Genomic DNA, 23,920 nt, shown 5'->3' on the forward strand with positions numbered 1-23,920 from the left:
GTCATGCCGTTAAACATAATTAAACACAGACTTTAAACTCTTCATTCAGAGAAAATAAACAACTAGATCAGACATTATTCACTATCACGGCACAAACATTCATTTTGTAGCCGACACTGTGCAAGGAAAATAAATTAAAAGTTTCATCAAATAATACATTTATAATGTGAAAATTTAACTCCTGTTAGGCTCATCAGCCCACCAAATTAATAATCTGGAAGTATTTAACAGTTACATTGATCCAAATTTCTAATCATAGATATCTCCAATTTCCCTCTGGGATTAATAAAGTATTTTTGAATTTGAATTAAATTGAGATAGTGAAGAAAACTGAATTGCTAATCTTTCTCTGGGCAAGCAAAATCTGAATGTTCTCCGAGTTACAAATGAATGAATGTGTCATATCCTTCAGCTGCCATAACTCTGCAGAGCACCAAGAATTCTCTGCTGTGGCAGATTTGGGCGTTAACCCATGGTACTATACTACCCCTTAGTGGCCAACAACATTATTTTATCCTTAAACATCCAGCCAGGGAAAAGGCCAAAGGCGAATCTGTGTTAGATGCATGTGATGCATTCATAGAATATGATTTAAAAGAGTACACACATTAGCAGAGGATTTCTGAGTGTGCCAGTTATTAACTTTTGCAAACACGCCAATATTCAGTTTCTCCCCAGTAGTTGTAGATCTCAAACACGTGTTTTTTTTTTACTGCCTGGTAGAATAATTCCAGATGACCACCACAAAAAACAAGCACCTTACTAAAATATTTTTAACTAGCAGCATTACAGTAACCGTTCTCTATATAGTCATTTATTTTCCACTATAAGTCAGGTAACAGGAGGAAAATGCAGGCATCCATCCACTTTCAGCTTTCTGGGAGATCTCAAGGTGTTCCCAAGCCAACGTGGATATATACAGGTCCTTCTCAAAAAATTAGCATATTGTGATAAAGTTCATTATTGTCTGTAATGTACTGATAAACATTAGACTTTCATATATATTAGATTCATTACACACAACTGAAGTAGTTCAAGCCTTTTATTGTTTCTAATATTGATGATTCTGGCATACAGCTCATGAAAACCCAAAATTCCTATCTCAAAAAATTAGCATATCATGAAAAGGTTCTCTAAACGAGCTATTAACCTAATCATCTGAATCAACTAATGAACTCTAAACACCTGCAAAAGATTCCTGAGGCTTTTAAAAATTCCCAGCCTTGTTCATTACTCAAAATCGCAATCATGAGTAGGAATGCCGACCTGAATGCTGTCCAGAAGGCCATCATTGACACCCTCAAGCAAGAGGGTAAGACAGAAAGAAATTTCTGAACAAATAGGCCGTTCCCAGAGTGCTGTATCAAGGCACCTCAGTGGGAAGTCTGTGGGAAGGAAAAAGTGTGACAGAAAGCGCTGCACAACGAGAAGAGGTGACCGGACCCTGAGGAAGATTGTGGAGAAGGACCGATTCCAGACCTTGGGGGACCTGCGGAAGCAGTGGACTGAATCTGGAGTAGAAACATCCAGAGCCACCGTGTACAGGCGTGTGCAGGAAATGGGCTACAGGTGCTGCATTCCCCAGGTCAAGCCACTTTTGAACCAAAAACAGCGGCTGAAACGCCTGACCTGGGCTACAGAGAAGCAGCACTGGACTGTTGCTCAGTGGTCCAAAGTACTTTTTTCAGATGAAAGCTTTGCATGTCATTCTGAAATCAAGGTGCCAGAGTCTGGAGGAAGACTGGGCAGAGGGAAATGCCAAAATGCCTGAAGTCCAGTGTCAAGTCCCCACAGTCAGTGATGGTCTGGGGAGCCATGTCAGCTGCTGGTGTTGGTCCACTGTGTTTTATCAAGGGCAGGGTCAGTGCAGGTAGCTATCAGGAGATTTTGGAGCACTTCATGCTTCCATCTGCTGAAAAGCTTTATGGAGATGAAGATTTCATTTTTCAGCATGACCTGGCACCTGCTCACAGCGCCAAAACCACTGGTAAATGGTTTACTGACCATGGTAGTACTGTGCTCAATTGGCCTGCCAACTCTCTTGACCTGAACCCCATAGAGAGTCTGTGGGATATTGTGAATAGAACGTTGGGAGACGCAAGACCCAACACTCTGGATGAGCTTAAGGCCGCTATCGAAGCATCCTGGGCCTCCATAACACCTCAACAGTGCCACAGGCTGATTGCCTCCATGCCACGCCGCACTGAAGCAGTCATTTCTGCAAAAGGATTCCCGACCAAGTATTGAGTGCATAACTGAGCATAATTATTTGAAGGTTGACTTTTTTGTATTAAAAACACTTTTCTTTTATTGGTCAGATGAAATATGACAATTGTTTTAGATGGGAATTTTGGGTTTTCATGAGCTGTATGCCAAAATCATCAATATTAGAAACAATAAAAGGCTTGAACTACTTCATTGTGTGTAATGAATCCAATATATATGAAAATCTAATGTTTATCAGTACATTACAGACAATAATGAACTTTATCACAATATGCAAATTTTTTTTTAGAAGGACCTGTAATACCTTCAGGGTGTACCTTAAGATCTCCCCGGAATAGTACTGGAAAATGTGCAAAGAATTGTGATCAGAATAAAATAATTTAAATAAAAAAAAGATTTAAAAAAATAATTGACTATTAAAACTTGGCAAATCTATTTAACTATTGTTGAACATAGATAATTAATCAGCTGGACCTATTAGCAGGAAATTTAAAATTTTAAGCTTAAATAAGATACGGAGGCTAAATTTTGTCTCCTAAATAGCTAAAAAAAAAGACCACAAGTGTAGTACCAGGTTTCAGACACTTGAGAGCAGCAAAGCCCGATCTTCCCATCTGTAAATGCTGTTGGAAACCAGTGTTGTTCTATACTTTGCCAGCAGAGGGCGCAAAGTCTATATTCTCTCAAGGCAGCAGTGTTTGAAAAGACCGAGCAAATGTTTCTACTGTCTTGTAAAAGCCTTTTTAGACAAGTAACAAACATAAAAATCACTGCAACTCTGTTTGATTCCTGGTTACTTAAAAAATGATCACAATCAATAAAAATAAATAGATAATTAAATAAATCTAAAACTTTAGGGGTGCTGGGATTCAGTGAGTGCTTCAGCACCCCCAAAAACTGGCCAGAAGCGCCGGTTTCCGCCTTATTTTTGTGCTAAAATGTGACTAATAACATCAGTCGATGCACAAAATTTCTGAAGCTGAATCAATTTGTGAACTCTGACTTTAATCAACTGTTAAATCTTAACTTTGTGCACTGCTCAGTGTTAAAGTCAGATACTTAAATAAAGTTCAGTTAGAGTATTTATTATGCAGATGTTATTAGTGAACATAAAAAGACAATTAAATTAAATTATGCAACTGGGGCTGCTTTACTAAGGACAAATATCGGCAGATGCCGATGTATAAAAAACACAAAATATCGGCCAACCGACACATCGGTCGACACCTAATGAGAGGACGCCCATTTCAGCCTGTAGTTAAGGGCTGCGACACAGGCAGACCAGTAAATCTGGAGCTTTCCCATTTAGCTCACCTCCTCCCTTACCACTATGGACCACAGCAACCCTCTCATTACGGAATAAAACAGTCATGTTCACACAAAATAAAATTTACTGGGAATTGTAAAAGCAGCAACACAATTTTTTTACTTGAACAAAGAAGTCTAAATATGTTTTAAGCAGCTCCATGTGGCCACACATCAATTGTGTGTCACCGCTCCTACACCAATGCCATTTGTGAAAACCATCTATAAAATGTCAATGTTAAACCTCTATTTGTGAACTGAACAAGTCCTTCCACTGAAGGATTACTTACATCTTTATATGGTTTTAAAGAGAGATAAAACGATGCTGATGCTGCCACCATGTAAAGCTGCCTACTGATATAGACACCACGGTACGGTAAGCATCATTTCACAGCCCCACCACATTCTACTTCTTCCCGTTGTCTTGACTTGTCTCCAAGGCTTGTGACTGTTCCACAATTACCTTCAATTATCCTCACTTCCAGCTCACCAATCGCATCCATTATTGATTCCAGACCCCCAGGCTGCAAGGCTTATCTGTAGCCATCCACTACCCAAGGAGCAGAGTGGAATAGAATGGAATAATAAGACCCTGGTTTGTTTTTCCACCTTCAGGTTCTACATGCCTTAACATTGCGATGCACTGCCCCTGAAAAACTAAAATATTATGAATGTGCTCATCCGTAGAGTAATGAATTGTGGGTTAAAAGAAACAACTAAAATACAAGAATGAGAATTTATGCAAAAGCTGGATTTTTGCAACAAATACCTGTGATTTGCACATCCCATCAAACAGGCATGCAAACAAGAAAATATCCTCTTTCCCAACTGGTCTGTCCATCATATAGGCATGACATTGACAACGCAACATCCTGTCCATTCATGTAGAAGGCAATGACAGACTGACAGAGGGATGGAGACGTGACTGAAAGGTCAGTTACAAGGTACGGACACAGTAAAATGTGTAATCACACTCTGTGGCACTCTCCTGCCACATTTTTTTATATGATACAAGCTGACATTTACCAAGACACATACATAAGCTGCTGTCATCACACGCTAAAGTAAAACATCCATCATCTTGAATACATGCCAGGGTAACCTGAGGAGAGCTGCATCAGAGTGCCCCAAATGCCACCTCCTATTACCACAGACTTGGAGGTCTAAATTCTAGGATTTACAAAGTAACACAGCCCTCTTGCGGCCTGATAGTGAACTGCAGTATACAGAAATTCATACATTTTAATCAAAGACTCACTCACATTTTATTTGCAGTTCAGTTCTCCACAGGGACTTGTCGGATCACCAGATTTTGCACATCACACATCTCGTATTCCTACGTGAGATTACAGTGAAGTCCACTCTAAAGTAAAAGCAGAACTCTGGTCATTTGTTATTTAGAGGCGCATTGTTTAAATCTGTTGGCGTTACCTTAAATATTTTTTTTTTTACTTTGGCTAATTTGTTCTGATAAATTTGCAGCATGCTAATAGGGACAAGGAGTTTTGGCTGCTTCTAGTGAAACAAATATAAACTCCAGCTTCTTCCGCGTCAATAGTTTTGGCAGAAAAAAGCCAGCTGGCTACAAATATAAACAAAAACACCTTACAAACGGCTACAAATATAAACAAAAACGCCTTACAAACATATAAATGCATCAGCGTGTTCACACAGAAATGACGTTGCCTGGCTGACACAGGTGTTGCTAATTAGAGCACAGTGAAACGTATTTCTTGTGATTTTTCTTTTGTTTTTCAACGACATAAAGTTAGCTTTTAAAACATGTATGTTTTCTAAGAATTGTTCGAACAAAATGCTCACCGAAAACTGCAGAACTTTGTGCTGAAGTGCTGAAAACTTGAACGAGGCCGAAACTTGCCTTGAGTGCAGTTAAAGTGGGCGTGGTTTGCTAGTCTCAATGTGGCATTTACTGTTTGTGGGAAATTTGATGGATACATAACAGTGCAGCATGTATGTGTGTAATTTAAAATAAAATACAGACAAACTAAGATTGATTAGTCATAAATTTAAAGTGTGTAAACGATGGGAAGTATATGAGTGCATAACATGCTGATTTAACTGTGTAGGCATCGTTAGTGATCAAACTAAACGTGTTCTTGCTTCTCCAGTGTTCGGTTTCTACTTCAAATCGTATGTTATTAGTTTTACATTTAAGCATTTTCCCAAATGTTTGTCATTTTCGTGCTTATTTTTCTTTTAATTAAACTGTATGTAAAGTTTCTTTCTTTGGCAGATAATGTGTTTTGGATCGGCTTAAAGAGACATAAAAATAATAGTGCATGAAATTGTTATTCGGTAAGTAACTTTGTTTCCATTTTCTCCAGTAGCTTTGACTGTACAAGATTGTAAAAGCTAGATTCAGTGACACAGGGGGTGTCCTTGAAGGCATCATTGATTCACTGTTGTGTTCGCTGAGCTCGTGTTCTAGTGCTGGCGCCCCTCCGTCCTCAGCCCTGATCCATCCCTGCTGTACGGCGCAGGCCCGAAGTAGCGCAGCCGCTCTGAGGTTAGTGCCCTACCGCGCAATCTCCATCTATTTCAGCCCCGGCGCAGCCGCATCATCGAACCCGGCAGCGTTGGGGCGAAGGATGCGGATTGTTTAGATGTCGGGTTGAGAGTGTTTTTTCCACACTGGAATCACATTTTGTGGGGAATCGTGTTGTTGGCGCGTACTGGCAAAAAGCTCTCAGACAGTGCAATGAGATGCAGGCCGCTGGGCCTGTCGTTTCTTTCTGTTTCGTTTCATATTACGCCGGTTTTATGCTAGCTGTCTTGCTTATGGTTCAACTTAAGCTGTGCGCAGAAATCGTTCGTTACTGTCCACAGCTGGATAAAGCAGAGTGCTGTTTTCTGTTACAGTTCATGTCCATTTAGATCACCGGCTGTACTAAATGTTAGCTAGGAAGCTAATTAGCCGAATGTAGGACATTGTTAGCTTAGCTGTGTAAGGATAACCGGGCTACCATCGCGGCACAGGCTGTTACAGTCGAGAATGTTTTCTGGCCCTGGATGCTGAGTTTCCTCTTACTTGAGTCTGTGTGAAAGAACGCGTTGTTGCGATGTAGACCATTAATTGTTTTTATTTGTGTCTCGTTGCATTTCCATTGATCCTCAAACTGTGCAATAGTGGAGATGCAGGGCACACAAACCTGTCTGCAGTGTTTGGAAAAATTCAGATGATCTCCTTGTTTGCTTGTTTTTTCTCTTCCAGCAGAAAAACACAATTTTAAATAAAAAACAACAACTGTTTATGAATCACCTCATAACTTGTTGGCTCCATTAAATCATCACTTATGTTATGATGTATTCCCCAACCAAAAGATGAGGGTGTTTAAATGTGCGTTTATGGGTTTGAGATGGTTCATGATGAGTGTTTTTAATCCTTGGAACTAAAATAACTTGTTTCACTTGTTTACACGCACACACAGTTCATCAGTTGACATGCTTAGCGTCCCAGTGCCCACAACAGTTAGGACTATTGTGTAATTAAAAGGTAATACAGCACATTATGTACTATGATGAACCCACTTTACAGGATTTAAAGGCATAAGATGAGGAAAATACCTAAGAATGCTCAATAAATGCCAAATGTAGAAAGCAGTGGATGAGCTTTGAAATGGATGAACAATAACACATCCTTACAGGATGTTTGATGTTTCTTTAGATGTCAGTAAATGTATGCTTTCTGGTGCGTACCTCAGTATTAGCCACATCAATGCACATGTCGCATTGGAGTCAAGATTTTACACCAAAAGCTGTGAATGTACAGGTTAGGTTGGTAACCGACTACCCAAAGCGTATTTGTGTTAAAGACCAAGTCAGCCCATACCAGGTCTAACTCCACTCCCACTTCATGTTTGAAAAATGCAACAAATGCTGTTGCCTGGCTCCTGCTAACAAATACACACACACAGGCTCACGACAGCATTGTGACATCATAATGTACCAGTTTACACCATAGCATACCTCTTAGCCAATAGCGGTGGCAGATTTAAATTAAAATACAGTGCAGAGTTTTTACCTGACAACGGCACAACACTGCCAGTTTTAGGCAGAATATTTAAAGAGCAAGTCACCCCCAAATAAACTTTTTTTTGCTGATAAACTAAATAAACGAGTGTCTAATCGTGCTGCAGACATGTGTCGTCAATAATTTGGCACTTCAGTGCATCTTAGTTAAAATGTAAATATTCTGCCTAAAACTGGCAGTGTTGTGTTGTCAGGTAAAAACTCTGCACTGTATTTTAATTTAAATCTGCCACCGCTATTGGCTAAGAGGTATGCTATGATGTCATCTGGTACATTATGATGTCACAATGCTGTCGTGAGCCTGTGTGTGTGTGTGTATTTGTCAGTAGGAGCCAGGCAACAGCATTTGTTGCATTTTTCAAAATGAAGTGGGAGTGGAGTTAGACTCTGGTAGGGGTTGACTTGCTCTTTAAATTTTAACTAAGATGCACTGAAGTGCCAAATTATTGACGACACGTGTCTGCAACGCAATTAGACACTCGTTTAGTTAGTTTATCAGCAAAAAAAGTTTATTTGGGGGTGACTTGCTCTTTAAATGGTCAGATTTGGAGTTGCTGATCTACCTCACAAATAACATTCGTAAGGAAATGCAAAAAGCTTTAAAAGTATCTGCAGCGTCCACACCCTGTTTTACACTATTTCCATCAGTGATGTAATAAATCATAAACATGGTTAGTTAACCTAAAGTCTACGAAAATGATGACAGCTGCATTGTGATTATCTGTAGGCATGTGTGTGTACACCAATCAGTACTAAAGTGTCTTAGTAATACTTTTAATTTAAAAGTTAACATCTAATGTTTTCTTTCCACAGTAATTGCAGCTGATTTTTTAGATTAAGCGCCTGATAATGGAGGATCACGCCGTTAACCAGACCCAACACATGACTACCATCGAGGCCAGCGCTGTCAGTCAACAGGTTTAGCCAGCACACTCGTGCACCTTCATTTAAATGATGATCAATAAAACCAATCACTTCAATGTTTAAGACAACCCCTTGGTAAACTGCTCTGTGCTGACTTTTCTTTGTGAAAAGGTGCACGTGACCACCTACACAGAAGCATCTATGATGAGCGCTGAAGAGGACTCGACGTCCTCGCCAGATGACGACCCGTATGATGACACGGACATCCTCAACTCAGCGGGAACAGATGAGGTCACCGCTCACCTTGCTGCTGCAGGTTAGGGTTAGGTTTGGTGATTCCCTAGGACTGAACTCAAACATGATTCCTTTCACACAGTTAAGGAATCTAAAATGTGTCCGAAGTCCACTGTTTTGTAAGATTTGATGGACGAGTCATCTGTTTATGTTCTGTATTCGTTCAACTCCAGAAAGTGGTTCACACTTCTTTACTTTACTGTTTTACGTGGCAACGGTAGCTCAGGGATTAGGAGTTCAGCATTGCAGGTTCAAACCCATGTTCGTGCAGTCACGTTAAGTCATTGTGTGCTTGGGCAAGGCATTTCACCATCTTACCTGCTGGTGGCACTCGGCAGCCTCGCCTTCGTCAGTGTGCACCAGGGTGTGTGTGTGTGTGTGTGTGTGTGTGTGTGTGTGTGTGTGTGTGTGTGTGTGTGTGTGTGTGTGTGTGTGTGTGTGTGTGTGTGTGTGTGTGCTTGTGTGTGTGTGCCTGTCTCAGAAAGGCGCTACACACGTGCAGGTCATGTTTTATTTACCTTGATGTAATACTACAAATTGACCAGCGGGTGGTGCTAATGTTCTTTGTATTGAAGCTGTGCAGATCGATAGACACTTCCTGAGTTTCTTCTGGCACATTTTTCATCTAAATCCTTTTTTAAAGAAAGCTCTTCATAAAAACGAGAAGCTTGTGTATTAACATGTTCCTCATACCAAACAGAGAAGTCAGGGGGAAGAAAACGCAGAATTACTTTTGTAAAATTTAGTAAATTTGGAGTCATTTCTTTTACAACCAGTAAAACTTGCTCCCGTTTTTTTTTTTTGTTTTTTTTTTTATATCAGGACCAGTCGGCATGGCAGCTGCTGCTGCTGTGGCAACCGGTAAAAAAAGAAAAAGACCTCACATCTTTGAATCCAACCCCTCAATCCGCAAGAGGCAGCAGACTCGTCTGCTCAGGTGAGTTTCTCCGAGAAGCCCCCGCCATCTTTTAAACAAACAGTTTAACATGAATGAAAATAGCTTCAACCACCCGACATCTCTCATGTGCAACTTTAGATCTGTTAAAGGAGGTGAAAGATGATGGTTTGTTTACAGGAAACTGCGAGCCACGCTGGATGAGTACACCACCAGAGTGGGCCAACAGGCCATAGTGTTGTGTGTGTCTCCATCTAAACCAAACCCTGTGTTTAAGGTGTTTGGTGCTGCTCCTCTGGAGAACGTGGTGAGCGTCTTTAGCGTTGCACTGTGACATTTCTCTATTTGCTGGAATAACTGTGACAAAAGCCATTATGGTTAAAGCTTCCTTCTGGAGTATTTCTCTTATCCAATGGCACCATCTAGTGGCTGACAAGCGTATCACACAAAAACGCTGTTGCTCTGTTTTTTAAGATGGCGACTTCACGTTTCTGTTTATAAATGTGCTTCTGTAGCCGACAAACAGCTAAAACATGTTGTTTTACGAGTATTATTCTCATGTCATGTTGTGTTCTCGTATATTTATATTTTAGAGACTTTCTTGTCTGTGAAAAGTTCATCAACGCTGCATCAGCCGAGGTATTCCTTAAATGTGAAGGGTCTAAGCGGTAGTCTAACGCTATTGGTTAGTTCTGGTCGGCGCTCAGTTTCCTATTGCGGGGAGCTCTGCCGGGCACAGGGTGTGCTTAGCAAAAAAAAAAAAAAAGACGTATTGCTCATATTATATCACAGTACATGATAAGATAATCACTTTTACAGATCTCTGACAAATCGTACATTATTTCTGAAAGAGGAAAACTCCGGAAAGCAGCTTTAATGGTGTTCTGATCCTGTCAACATCCAAAAACTCCAAAGGTGTCTGAGATGATTGTGTCCTGGTGGCTAGGTGAGAAAGTATAAGGGCATGCTGTTAGATGACCTGGAGAACGCCCTGGCTGAGCATGCTCCTGCATGTGGAGAGATGAGCTCGGAGCTGCCCCCCCTCACCATCGATGGCATCCCCGTCTCCGTGGACAAGATGACCCAGGTGAGACCTCTTTACAATATAAGGTACATAGCCAGAAGGTGATCAACTGGTCACATTTACCATTAAATGGCTGTTTTTGTTTTGCAGTGAAATTCTAAATATTAAATTAATGCTACCAGTAGGGGGCGCTAGCTCCCAATAAACCTAGAAAAATACAATCATGTTTCATTTGTAGGATAAAAAAAAGCCTAGACAGTGAGAATAAATGCTTATTTTATAGTTTATCATCACTGCCTAATGTTCTTTTTCCTTTATGTGAGCAATGATTTTGTTTGGTAAGCATATGAATAAAAGTTAGAGTGGCTCAGGCACATTTCTGATTCGTGAGGGGTGTCAGCACTTTAACATAAGTAAAACCTCCTCTTTCCCAGAGAGGAAGTGCAGAGTTGGCGGCTCTTCCACTGCAGCATTGGCACCACTGGCTGCCTGAGCCCTCGGTTCACTCCAGGGATGCCGGCTTGTTTACTCTACCGTCCCCGTGCTGCTGACGCACTCTGGATAATCATCAGAGTAGCCGGCATGATGGTGGCCCTCAGAGATGGCCCACAGCCCAGGGAACGTGGCAGCCAATCCCGACGCCGGAGAGCTCCTGGGAGGCTGAGTGTTAGTCGGTGCTTGTTTTTCTGGAGCTTGTAGGATGAGATTAATGGGAGTCATTTGTTGCCTCATTTGCCATTTAGTAAAACCAGGTAGAACGGTTTGTTCTAAAGAAGAAAAAAAAACTAAAAAGATTGACAAACAGGACTTCTTAATCTGTAACGGATTTTGGATTTTGCACATACAGCCAAAATCCCCGTCCCTGAAGTTACATGGAGCATGTGTAGCAGGTGATCCCAGGTCTAGCCTGAGCCCATAATTACCGCCTAGCCTTGTTAAGTTCAGAGACCCGGCAACATAGCTGCTCTCCCAAACTCTGATTGGACCACTGCTTTGAGGATTAAGATTGGGGGTTGGGGCAGTCGCCATGAAGGCAACATGCCACTTAACTAACTAGCCACTTTAATTAGGCCATCTGGCCTCACACGCAAACATCCGCATCACCCACAGGTGGAAATGCAAGAATCCCTTTGCTACTAAGTCCTTGTCCTTGTCTAATCCAAGCTGCCATCTCACTGTTTGCTAAGTGGGAGCTGTAATACATCAGATGCAGTTTCTGTTTGGTGATTAAGCTTTGAGCCTCCATTTTCTAGCGAGATCCATTTTGTCGTGTTTCGTCGTTTAGTGCACTGAGATGCTGAGTGCATGTAGCTTGTGACTGTGAGTTGGAAAGGGGGGTCTAGCAGGCAAGAGGAAGGGATTTATTTCTCCCAGAACCAAATTTAGCCCATGATGTCAAGGTAGGCAGACTCTGCAGAGACTCATGGTGCAATATAATCCCCCAGTGATGCATGCATATTACCAGGACACGGAGGACATTGGCTCTAAACCCTGCTGCAGTGTGTTGGTGGTTGTGCATCTGAAAGTGTTAATGCCAGGTTTCTGAAATATGGAGAAAATTAGAAGATCTTACTTTAAAAAGGCTATACATGACTCATTTTCATCCTTAGATTTTTCCTAACAATTTCTCAGTTTGATCACAAAGCAAACAGACCCATGGGGAATGGACTGGAGCCTTTGTTGGGACGGGTTCTCGTGGTGTCAGTTTGGCTCCTCAGGCTGGAGCCACAGCCATAGATCGGCCCTCAAATAACCACGGTCTCCTCTTTTGGAAATACTGTTTCTATTTGTGGGCCTTGACCACCTCAGCAGGTGCACGATCAATACATGTCTCCTTCTGCAGACCCAAGTGGGTGTGTGTTCGCATGTGTGTCAGCTTACTTCTGTTTTAATGTTGGTTTTTTTGTCAGTGCAAGGGTTCATTTGTCCTGTTAGCAAAATATCTCATAATTCACAACAAATCAACTTTAATAACTCATCCGACGTTGCAGGTATTGAGCCAACAGTGTGATGCAGTAGCAAGGACACATACTAGCTACATGTTGCATGAGATTATCTTTGAGATTTGACCTAAACAGCTGCAGCACTTTCATCTGTCCTCATAAGATTATTTTAAAGGAAAACTCTAGCATGAAAGGTTGCAAACGATAGCTTCAAGGAGCACTTGGCCATTAATTATATATCTTAATCTGTGTTTTCTTTCAGGCTCAGCTGCGAGCGTTCATCCCGGAGATGCTGAAGTACTCCACGGGCAGAGGGAAGCCTGGCTGGGGTAAGGAGAGCTGCAAGCCAGTGTGGTGGCCCGATGACATCCCCTGGGCCAACGTCCGCAGCGATGTCCGCACAGAGGAGCAGAAACAGAGAGTAAGAGACCTGCCAACGAAATATCCTGCAATGACGGGCTTCTGTTGAGATTCTGTTTGAGTGCACTGCAAAGGAAGGAAACTTTACCACCGTTTATCCTCTAAGAGCACACGTTAACTTATCTGTGCATCCTCAGGTATCTTGGACGCAGGCGCTGCGGACAATAGTGAAGAACTGCTACAAGCAGCACGGCCGAGAGGATTTGTTATATGCTTTTGAGGACCAGCAAGTAACCGCGGCAACTACGCAGCATCACCTGACGGCTGCATCGAGCATAGCCCACCTTGTGCCCTCTCAGACTGTCGTACAGACCGTGAGCAACCCTGATGGAACGGTCTCGCTCATCCAGGTGCGGTGCATTTCACACTAGTTGAGTTAAGTGGCAAAAGGTTTAAAACGTGAACGTGTACTCAGCGTTCACGCTTCTCTCAGGTTGGGACGGGACACACGGTCGCCACGCTGGCAGACGCCTCCGAGCTACCGGGTGTGACGGTAGCTCAGGTTAACTACTCAACTGTTACTGATGGGGAGGTAACGGCGACATAAATCACTTTTATAATGACGGAGAAAAACACATTCCAAGACTCCTGTCTGAAGGTGTGCATGTTTGGCTCGTCAGGTGGAGCAGAACTGGGCCACTCTCCAGGGCGGAGAGATGACGATCCAAACGACCCAAGCATCAGAGGCCACGCAGGCTGTAGCATCACTGGCTGAAGCTGCAGCCGCTGCTAGTCAGGAGATGCAGCCTGGAGCCACCGTTACCATGGCGCTCAACAGGTGATGTTACAAATGAATGTTTAATCTTGTAGCTCCTGAGCTGTGTAAAGAGGTAAACTGTTTATTTTAAAGCTCCTGTAAATGATTTTCTGATGGTGAATTAAAAGGAAACCGTTAGTTATCGACTCCTTGATTTTTTTGTCATTTTGTTTTTGATCCGGCTGAACTCAGCAGGTGTCTGCTTGTGTTTAGCTGCAGTGCTGTCATGACGATCATTTCAGATGTGCATGGGTATGTCCCACCGGGGCTTGTTACCTGCACCCTCCAGAGCCTTGACACCCCCCACAGCTGTTTACTTCTGCTGAGCCGCTCTTCTCCACGGCTTCTGGAACATTTTGTGCGTTTTCCAGCTCCGAGGGGTGGGGGGGTGGGGGGGGCAGCGCTTTCCTCTCTGTGTACCTTTTGCGCTGCGTCCGTGTAACAAATGTATCTGCAGAAGCTGAGCTTTATCTCTCCTGCCGCCCCTACACCCTTTTTGCCCATCTGTACTTCTGTCTCAGCGACGATTATCAAACAGGCTGTGAGTGTGTTCATAACCAAGCTGCAGTGGTAATAAGTCTGTGATAATTCCACGGGGTCGATCTGGTTAATAAAAGTGCTTCGTTAGACCAGCAGCACCTGGCCTTTGGGGAGATGTGACAGATTCTCTATAAGTCCAGACAAGAAAAGCTTCTTACAGCTCATACACTCCTGCCTCCTCACCTCACGTCTCTAATAACCTTTAGGAGCAGACTGTGTGAAAGAGGCTTTGCGCCAGAAGTTTCCATCTAGAGACTTAAAATCTCCATTTATCTTCTGAGTTGTGATTCATATTAAAAATGCGTTCCCATATTTTGTTGTGTTACAGCGAGGCAGCAGCCCACGCTGTAGCGACGCTGGCAGAGGCCACTCTTCAAGGAGGGGGGCAGATTGTCCTGGCAGAGACGGCGGCTGCTGTTGGGGCTCTGGCAGGGGTCCAGGATGCCACAGGTATGGATTCATCTGCACAAACGTCCACTCCGAAACTCTCAGGACACAAACATGCACAAGGGCTACAATCCAGAAAGGTCTTTCATTATTATAACCAACAATGTAACTAGGAATTTCATCATTTCCATGTATCCGCTTGTTTTCTATCACTTCTCTACTAATTGTTCCACCAATCAGTGTAAGCTTCCCACTAGTGAGGCCTCTCAGCCCCCTCCTCCCCCCTCGTTCTAATCTACTCTGTGCTGATTTGACAGATGGTGGGTTTTTGTTCTCATAGCCTTCCTCCTTTAATGATATGTTACTAAAGGTTGACCCTCAGTATTATGTTCAGTGAGAATCTTCACATTCAAACAATATTAGAGAAGGACGTCAATGGCGTATTCACAGCGGTAGCTTTATCAATAATCAGAGTCGCCGTCGCCGCCCCCCCGAGCTATTGACCTCAGCTAATCGTGAGCTGTAGAGAACCGTTTGAAGTGCACTTGCCACACAGTGAATTGGCTTGTGTCATGACCCTTCACTGAGAAAAGCACACTGCTACACACACACACACACACACACACACACACAGCCCTTAAAGTCAGAGTGGCAGTGTTGGCTTGAGTGGTCTGTTGAACCACTTGAGGTGGTTACAGTGCTCGCCATGTCTGAACATCAGCAGGTCAGGCCAAGGTCACAGTCCCTGAGCCCTCATCGCCTCCAGTCCTGTTACAAACATCAGCACAAGTTACCACTCACAGGTTTTAAAGTGACAATGTGTAGTTTTTGTTGTTAATCTCTGGAAACAACCATCAAAATTTTGTTGAAAATTAGTTCAATGATGCCCCTGTTTTTGAAAAATATTGGCGGCTTCGTAACATATAACCATGAAAATTAGGGATGTCCCGTTTTGATATTGATATCGGTAGTGATTTGATATCGGCCCAAAAACAGTATCGGAATATGTCGAACGGCATCAAAATCTCCGATATAAGCAGTCCGTTAAGGTTCATGTTTTGCAACCAATGGTTAAGAAAAAATTGTCTTTTTTTTCATACTTACTCTTATTGTCTCTTGTTCTCTGATTGAGTAATATCACTTGATAAAGCCTTCCTTACTACGAAATAGGTAAAAGTACGTATGATTTGGGCTGATATCGTATCAGATTGATATCAGTATCAGTCAATACTTTGCAATATCGGTATCGTATCGGAAGTGAAAAAGTTTTATCGGGACATCCTTCATGAAAATGGGGTATAAAATACAGTTCCTGACAAAAGTCTTGTCGCTTGTGTACAAATAGACCTAAAGTGCCACTAATGCAGATTTAGTTTCAAGAAATGGGTTGTTTTAATCCAAACAGCTGCAAAACCAAACTAACAAAAAGTGTTCTAATATTCACAGCTTGGTAAAGCCCATTGAGTCAATGTTTGCCAAGACGTGTTGTCACCTTGTCAGATGAGCTTCATCTGGGACTAATAATGGATCAGTTAGGTGTGGTGTGGATAAAAAGAACCCCAGCACACTAGACCTTCACTTCAACTACAACTAGACCTCTGCAAACATGCCCAAGATTCACCCTGAGACTAAAGTGTTGATTATCAAGAGGCTGAAGACCAAATCCACTGCTGATGTGGGACACACCTTCGATGTGTCTCAGCGTCAAGTTCAGAGGATAAAGAAAAGATCTGAAGAGACTGGAGAAGCTTTGGACAAGCCATGGTTAGGCAAACCCACAAGACAGCTGCTCGAGGATCGTTTGTTGCGTCGAATATCCAAGGCAAGCCCATTTTCAACTGAGCTCCAGAAGACCTGGTCACCTGAAATTCCTGTGTCAGAACAGTTTGTTATGTTCTGTCTCGAAATGGCCTCCATGGCCGAATCAGTGCCTGTAAGCCAGCACTAAACAAAAGACAATTGAAAAACCGTGTGGCATTTGCTACGTCCCACAGCCTGCTAAAAGGATGGGCACTGGAAAAGTGGCAGAAGGGGATTTTTCAGATTAATCTTCTGTTGATTTATACCACAGTCACTGCAAATAATGCAGGAGACCTACTGGAACCCGCATGAAGCTGAGATTTACCCAGGAAACAGTGAAGTTTGGTGGAGGCAAACTCATGGTCTGGGGTTACATCCAGTAGGGGGGTGTGTGAGGGATCTGCAGAGTGGATCTTAGCTACCTCTTATATTCCCAACCATAAAAAAGGCCAAATTCTGCAGCAGGATAGTGCTCCATCGCATACTTCCATCTCCACATCAAAGTTCCTTAAGGTGAAGAAGGTCAAGATGCTCCAGGATTGGCCAGCCTGTCACCAGACATGAACATCATTGAGCATATGTGGGGTAGGATGAAAGCGGAAGCATGGAAGACCAAACCAAAGAATACTGATGAACTCTGGGAGGCATGCAAGACTGTTTTCTTTGCTATTCCTGATGACTTCATCAATAAATTGTATGAATCCTTGCCAAACTGCATGGCAAGCTCATGGAAGTCATACAAGATATAAAATTTGGATCTCACAGCACCACTTAATTAGCTGATATATTTTTGGATTTGCTGTAAAGTTGATTATTTTCTGTATAGGCAACAACACTTTTGCCAGATCTTGATCTTTCTGTCTTGATTAAATTATGCATCTTTTTTCAGTGAAACTACATGCTTACATTTAACATTATTTTGGAGTGCTTTAGCTTTTCTTGTGAGCTATTTCTAACACCAATTGATCAATTAAAAGTCAGGTTAATAGCAGGAGTTTCTGCAACATACACAAGCAACAAGACTTGTGTCAGGAACTACATGGGAGCGGGTCTAAGTCTCTGGGTGACACCCAAGCCCCCACAATGCGGGTGAGAAATTGAGGCCAACGCGGAAGTGACAAAAATTGCAGTTCCACCCTCATCCGCTGGGGGCTGGTGTCAGAAGCGAGCAAATCCTCATTGACTCCCATGTAAAAAATACCAATTTCACAGCAGAAATAAACATGTTTACAGCCTGGTACCAAAACATGTTTTTTGTTTAAATGATCTAGTTTACACTCATGACAACTCTGAGGGGGTGAATTTTTTTTTCTCACTCTTCTGTTTAAGTGTATTAAACGCCTAAAATTCAGAATAATTAATGAGCATCCGACCCACGTGACCGCCGCCTCAGACCCACGTGACCACAGAGCTAGCTCCGTGGAAAGGCCTCAGTAGAGCCTCGGTCTGGCCTGGAAACTGCTCCAGGATTTTGAGTCTCTGTGTTTGTGTATTCTTTTTTGGATATTATTTGTGCAATTGTTGGACAAAATGACTTGCTGTGGCATTAATTGCACTAATAGAGCGTCCAAGGAGTCTCCACTTCATTTTTTTCGGTAAGTTAAATTATATTTATGTATTTTAGGTCACTGCCGAGCTGAGCTTAGATTTTAACATGTACTGTTTAACCATGAAATTTAAGTGTAATAGGGTAAAACCTAGTGCATTTAACATAATGCTGCACTTTAGAAAATGGGTTGAAATATAACATGTTGGTGGAGCTGGGTTCCGACTATCGGCTTGTGGAGCTCTCGGGGGACCGATGTTTTTCAGCCGTTTCTCCCCTCCCTGCAGCTCGGCGCATCTCTGTCTGATCGCGGCTTCTGACTGCTGCGCGGGCTGTCGGCTTGTGGAGCTCTGGGATGGAAACCTTTCCACCCGGTTCTCCCCAGCGGCAGCTCTGCGCATCTCAGATCGCAGCGGCGCTTGTCTGCTGTGCGGCTGCCGGCTTGTAAAGCTCTCAGGAGACCTCTGTGTTCCACCCGGTTTTACCCAGCGGTCAGCCCAGCGTATCTCTGACTCAGAAGCTCTGGTGCTGTGCACAGTTAACTCCGATTGTAACTAGGTTGCTACCTCCGTTAGCTTAGCTCCCACCTCCGCGTTAGCTTTGGGTTAGCTTCAGGTTAGCTTGTAGCTAGTTCGACCGGGTGTCGTCAGTTGATCCCAGCCTTACAACCCCACCCTCAGCTCCACATCTCTTCCCTCTTGTGGAATTGTCTGGGCTTGACGGAACCTGTGACACGGTCAAAATGGCGGTGGTGGCCACCTCCCATTTTAGCTCAAAAACTTATTATTGTAGTCTATGGAAACCCATTATCCAATATTTATATGTCGATGGTGACACCATATTAGATGCCACGTTTCCATCTATGGAAGCCCTTGAGGACAAAACACATTTACTGATTTGTAACAAACGGTTACAAAACTTTCACAATCAATAAACATTGTTGTTTTATACATTTACCTCTTCACTCATTGCCAGTGATGAAAAGGAGTCGGATGTCTTTGTCATTTTGCTGAAGTTTGCACTCCCGGGCCTTTTTGACCCTAATAGGCATTTTACTCCAACACAAAAATAAGGCTTGCTTGCAACGATTCAGGTATGTGCTGCCCCCTATCACCAGGAAAAATACACACTTTAATGGTTACACTGGTTTAGCTTTTAACTGTCCAGCAAACTCAAGATAACAGGAGTCAGAGTTCTGGAGGTTTTAACCACTACTGAGACCAAATCCATAGTAACTAAAGTGATGAGTGAAGGGTTTTTGGTCCACACAGATTCAAACTCATCATCTGCACTTTGCTAGGTTACAACTAATTCAGAGCTGGCTAACTTTCAAGGAGTTTTTATCAGTTTTACTCACGGTTTGCTCGTGGGATTCCCTTTGCTGTTGTAACTGTAGATTATTAGTGCACACACTGGATAGAACAGCTAAAATATGACTTTATAAAAATTTTGTTTAAAGCTTTTCACAATAAGAGTCCCAAGGAAATGCATGTTTATATTTAAAAATACTCCCATTGACCGCAGCACAAGTGACTTAAAGTGACTCTGTGTATTTTCCCTGGCGATAGGGGGCAGTACATACCTAAATCCATGGCTTCCTTTTGTCCACACTCTCTACCATGAGCATCACAGAGAAAGCACATGCCTGGTTTGAATCGTACCTCACAGGATGATCATTCAATGTGTCTTGGCTTAGACAATCCTCTACCGTGCACCGTGTTGCAACAGGAGTCCCCCAGGGCTCTGTACTAGGACCTCTTCTCTTTGCCATATACACCACCTCACTGGGTGAGATAATTTGATCACATGGCTTCTCCTAACACTGCTATGCAGACGACACCCAGCTCTATCTGTCATTTCCACTGGACACCACACTGTCTCTGCACGAATATCAAACGGTCTCTGATATATCAAAATAGATGAAATCCCACCATCTCCAACTCAACCTCTCTAAAACTGAACTACTTATCATCCCAGCAAAGCCATCCATACAACACAATATCTCAATCCAAAATGACTTCCTATCTCTGGCTGCTTCAAAGGCAGTTCGAAATCTGGGTGTTGTGATTGATGAACACCTGAGCTTGAAAGACCATGTTGCCTCTGTTGCTCATTCATGACGCTTTGCGCTGTATAACATACGAAAGATCAGACCATACCTAACACAACATGCCACCCAGCTCCTGGTGCAATCTACTGTCATCTCCCGCCTCGATTACTGCAATACCCTTCTAACTGGTCTTCCAGGCTGTACTGTGAGACCTCTTCAAATGGTCCAGAACGCAGCGACACGTCTGGTCTTCAATCAGTCAAAAAGAGCACACGTCACCCCTCTGTTCATTGAGCTCCACTGGCTACCGCTAGCAGCACGCATCAAATTCAAATTGCTAACACTAGCATACAAAGTCAGAGATGGTACGGCTCCCATCTACCTGAATCCTCTTGCAAAGGCTTACGTCTCGGCCCGGCCGCTCCGGTCATCACAGGATTGTCGGCTAGCAGTGCCTACACCACGCTCAGGACAATCCAGACTCTTCTCATGCATCGTTCCACAAATGTGGAATGACCTTCCAAGCACTACCAGAACTGCGGCTTCCTTTTCGACTTTCAAGAAACTCCTGAAGACCCTGCTCTTCAGAGAACATCTTCATAACTAGCACCTTCCCTGCACCCGTCCCCCCTCTCTACCATCCACTCCTTTGTTCCCTCCTCTCCATGATTGATGTCAAGTTGTTGTTGTTATTGTTGTTGTTAGTCTCAAGGGCAACATGCCGATTATCACTTGTAAGTCGCTTTGGACAAAAGCGTCTGCTAAATTACATAAACATAAATCATTGAAAGCAAGTGTTGTTTTTGTGTTCGAGTAAGACTGTACCAACGGATGGCCATTAGGGCCACAAATCCCTGGGGGTGCAAGTTTCCAACTAGTACTTGTCAGGCTGTTCAACTTCCAGCAAAATGACAATCATCACTTCATCACAGGCAACGAGCAAAGAGGTAAATGTGTAAAACAACATTTATAAATGGAGAAAGTTTTGTAACCATTAGTTACAAACCAGTAATGCATTTTGTCCTCATGGGCTCATGTAGAAGGAAATATGTCATCGCCCAGAGAGTAAGTCTAATTTATACTCCATCAGCTCCACAAGGGAGAGACACGCACTAACATGCAAGTTTTGCTCTCGGACTTCTCCGTCTCCTGAGGAGTGTTGTATAGCAGTTCCCCGCCGGGACAACAGGGGGCGTAGCGCTGTTCTGGGGTCCATGATGGTGTATTTAATAGTTGTGTTTATATAGTGTTTTTGTATTTCAAGAGACTTTAACACGACAAATTTGTCCCTCATTCTCCTCCACCTCTTCATGGGCTCGGCACCTCTAAACCCATGTTTCCTGTCCCAGAATAAAACGCTTGCTGCGTATATTTTCACTCCTCCACTCACGGGTGAATAAAACGTTCATATTTTTGGAGTTTTTCTGCGAGGTACTCTTCAAGCTGCTCCGTATCTGCTGCTAGATATCTTCAGCTATCTTTGTGTTTTTGAGGGAGCAATGGCGGCGGTGTTGACGAAAGTGGCGTCCTGACCAATCAAAAGCTTGCGTTCTCCGTCTCGTTGGACAGATGTTTAGAAAAGAGAGCTCAACTCCGCTCGTTCTGGAGAGCCCTCGCAAGGACAGATAATGGCGTTGCGTGCATCCGTCCCGACGCAGACGGGGAAGTATAAATTAGGCTTTAGACCCACTCTTGTATATTTTAAACCTGGTTTTTATCGTTCTAAGTCACAAAGCCACCAATATTTTTCAACAACTGGGCATCATTTAATTAATTTTTAACAACATTTATGTTTCCAGGCAGTAATGGTAAAAACTACACATTGTCTCTTTAAGGGCGGTGGCTTCATGTTTACGTCCTGCAGACTAAAATCAGCCAGGTGCATATTTGTTTGTTTGTTCTAGCAGCTGCTCAACTTCATGTTGAAGTTTTCCAACAGCATCCTTTACCACGTTCATTTTGTCCTCTTCTTAAATATTTAATGAGTCGAAACACGTCAAGGTAAACTCACAACACAACCTTACATGTCCCAATGAAAAAAGAACCTCATTAAGTGTTTTCCAACTGCAGTGAAGAATAAAAAATGTGAAGTGAAGAAGGATCCATTGTCTCCTAATAAAAGTAAATTCATTATTAATGTGTATAATAATAGTAGAGACTGCTGGTTAACCCAGTAAAGGTACTGGCTAGGCTGTTTGTGCACTAATTTTACTTTGTGAGTGTTTGATAAAACCACAATAACATTGTGTTGCTGCTAAATTTCACCACCGTTCCATCCCCAACTTGGACAGTGAAAGGAGATGTGGTTTTATTCTAACAGCACTGCAGTGATTGAAACACTTACATTCCGAGCGTCTAAGCTCACAGGAACAGGAGTGACACACACCTATCTCCTATCCTGACATTCCTGTCTGCCTGTGACTTGGTGACAGCTTGCAGAGTGGGGCAAAAGCCCATGTGACCACAGCAATAATCCCTACAATCAGACACACACAAGCACAGCTGGGAATGGGGGAAGCGACCCGAGAAAATGTCTTCCTGTCACACAGCTCCTGTAGATCTGGCCTGCTAAGATCCGTGCCATCAGAAACATCCTTGGCTCTGCAGCTTGATGTTATCCGGTTAAAAGGTTTCGCTGATGAGGCTCATGGGTTTCTTTTCTTCCTCAGGTCTGGTCCAGATCCCAGTCAGCATGTACCAGACTGTAGTGACCAGCCTCACCCAGGGCAACCGTCCTGTTCAGGTTGCCATGGCACCTGTGGCAACACGCATAGATAACACTGTCACACTGGATGGCCAGGCGGTGGAGGTGGTGACCTTGGAGCAGTGACGCTATGAACCTTGGAAGGAGTAGAAATCACTGAAGGGCCCGCCGCAGAAAGTAGTTTCTCCTTTTTGTGGAAACAACACATCATAAAAAACGTTGCAAAAATTTTAAAACGTATACATCTGCAGGGGGAAGAAAGATGATCAATGCATCGTGTTTACTATGTAAAGATATTGCATTTGTTGGTGTATTATTTTTGTCTCATTTATTTCCGTATTTTAAACTCTATGATGTCGAGTGTTTAGTATTTATTTCCTTACTAGTAACCCTTAAAGATGAACCAAAACACCAAGGGAGGAAAGCCACCACTGCATCAACTCAAAGAACTGTCCATGGTTTTTGGTTTTTGGTCCAATCTGTGTGCTTTTTAGTGTTCATTTGAAATCTGGTGCCATATTCAGCCCTAAATCGCCCCCTTTTTACTCGTATCCCCAAAAGCTATTCTAAAGGTATTTTCCAAATCGCGTGACTGACATCAACAGCAGCAGTTTTGCTCATACTTGTTATCATTTGATGAGAAAGCATTACGTTAAAACATTGTCTTGACTTGTGCTCTTACTGTAGTCCACACACACACACCAAAATTTGCAGAAATTCATGATATACATCGTAGTGTTTACTGCTGAACAGATCTCGTTTATTTCTGGTGCATGGATCACAGAGGCACCCGCCTGTACGTTTTTTAAAAGATCTCTTTTCCTCGGTTATCTGCATCACTTTGTGTTGTCTTACTTAAATAAGAGCTGAGAAATGTGAGAAGCAAAGACACCTTTCTAAATGATTTGAAGACTGAGATTGTTGGACGTGGTTGTAACTCTGGGTTTTACCCCATCACCAAATGTGTGTATTTGAAAAATAAAGTCCAGAACAATGACTGCTGTACCGTTTGAACAGTAACTCTTGGGTTTTAATAGCTTGGTTATTACATGTCCTGATTTATTGTTAACATTATGTATGTCATGTTTTAAGGCAGCTCTATAAACACCTGAAAT

At 42.8% G+C, this 23,920-nt stretch overlaps 1 protein-coding gene and 1 long non-coding RNA gene across 5 annotated transcripts in view; one reads left to right on the forward strand and one right to left on the reverse strand.

Annotated features, from left to right (window-relative positions):
• LOC139066376 (uncharacterized) overlaps positions 1–5,441 on the reverse strand; it is a 69,740-nt gene extending 64,299 nt beyond the window's left edge. The window contains exons 1-2 of the long non-coding RNA XR_011519271.1: positions 5,353–5,441; positions 4,794–4,894 (exon numbers count right to left, since the gene is read on the reverse strand). This is a non-coding gene — a long non-coding RNA (uncharacterized lncRNA). The remainder of the gene's footprint in view (positions 1–4,793; positions 4,895–5,352) is intronic.
• A 495-nt stretch (positions 5,442–5,936) lies between these two features.
• Positions 5,937–23,121, forward strand: nrf1 (nuclear respiratory factor 1). Of its 4 annotated transcripts, none has more exons than XM_015959170.3 (12): positions 5,937–6,058; positions 8,395–8,499; positions 8,617–8,761; positions 9,562–9,676; positions 9,815–9,941; positions 10,581–10,721; positions 12,864–13,022; positions 13,159–13,371; positions 13,455–13,553; positions 13,642–13,799; positions 14,647–14,768; positions 22,771–23,121. In XM_015959170.3, the coding sequence occupies exons 2-12, from the start codon at positions 8,431–8,433 to the stop codon at positions 22,929–22,931; spliced, it is 1,509 nt and encodes a 502-aa protein (XP_015814656.1). In that variant the 5' UTR covers positions 5,937–6,058; positions 8,395–8,430; the 3' UTR covers positions 22,932–23,121. The 4 variants fall into 4 exon arrangements, with proteins under 4 accessions (XP_015814656.1, XP_015814674.1, XP_054595698.1 ...); XM_015959188.3 differs by having other exon boundaries at positions 8,395–8,487; XM_054739723.2 differs by lacking the exon at positions 5,937–6,058 and adding an exon at positions 8,124–8,252 and having other exon boundaries at positions 8,395–8,487.
• The last annotated feature ends 799 nt before the right edge of the window (positions 23,122–23,920 follow it).

Source organism: Nothobranchius furzeri, chromosome 1 (genome assembly GCF_043380555.1).
Source record: "Nothobranchius furzeri strain GRZ-AD chromosome 1, NfurGRZ-RIMD1, whole genome shotgun sequence".
NCBI classification, from domain to species: domain Eukaryota; kingdom Metazoa; phylum Chordata; class Actinopteri; order Cyprinodontiformes; family Nothobranchiidae; genus Nothobranchius; species Nothobranchius furzeri.

What these genes read in the sequence shown, in the direction of transcription:
- nrf1 (XM_015959170.3), top strand. Translation starts at nt 8,431, where the DNA reads ATGGAGGATCACGCCGTTAACCAGACCCAACACATGACTACCATCGAG. An exon ending in CGCTCACCTTGCTGCTGCAG is followed by an intron (nt 8,762 to 9,561) that starts GTTAGGGTTAGG and finishes TTTTTATATCAG; the next exon opens with GACCAGTCGGCATGGCAGCT. An exon ending in CTGCTCCTCTGGAGAACGTG is followed by an intron (nt 9,942 to 10,580) that starts GTGAGCGTCTTT and finishes CCTGGTGGCTAG; the next exon opens with GTGAGAAAGTATAAGGGCAT.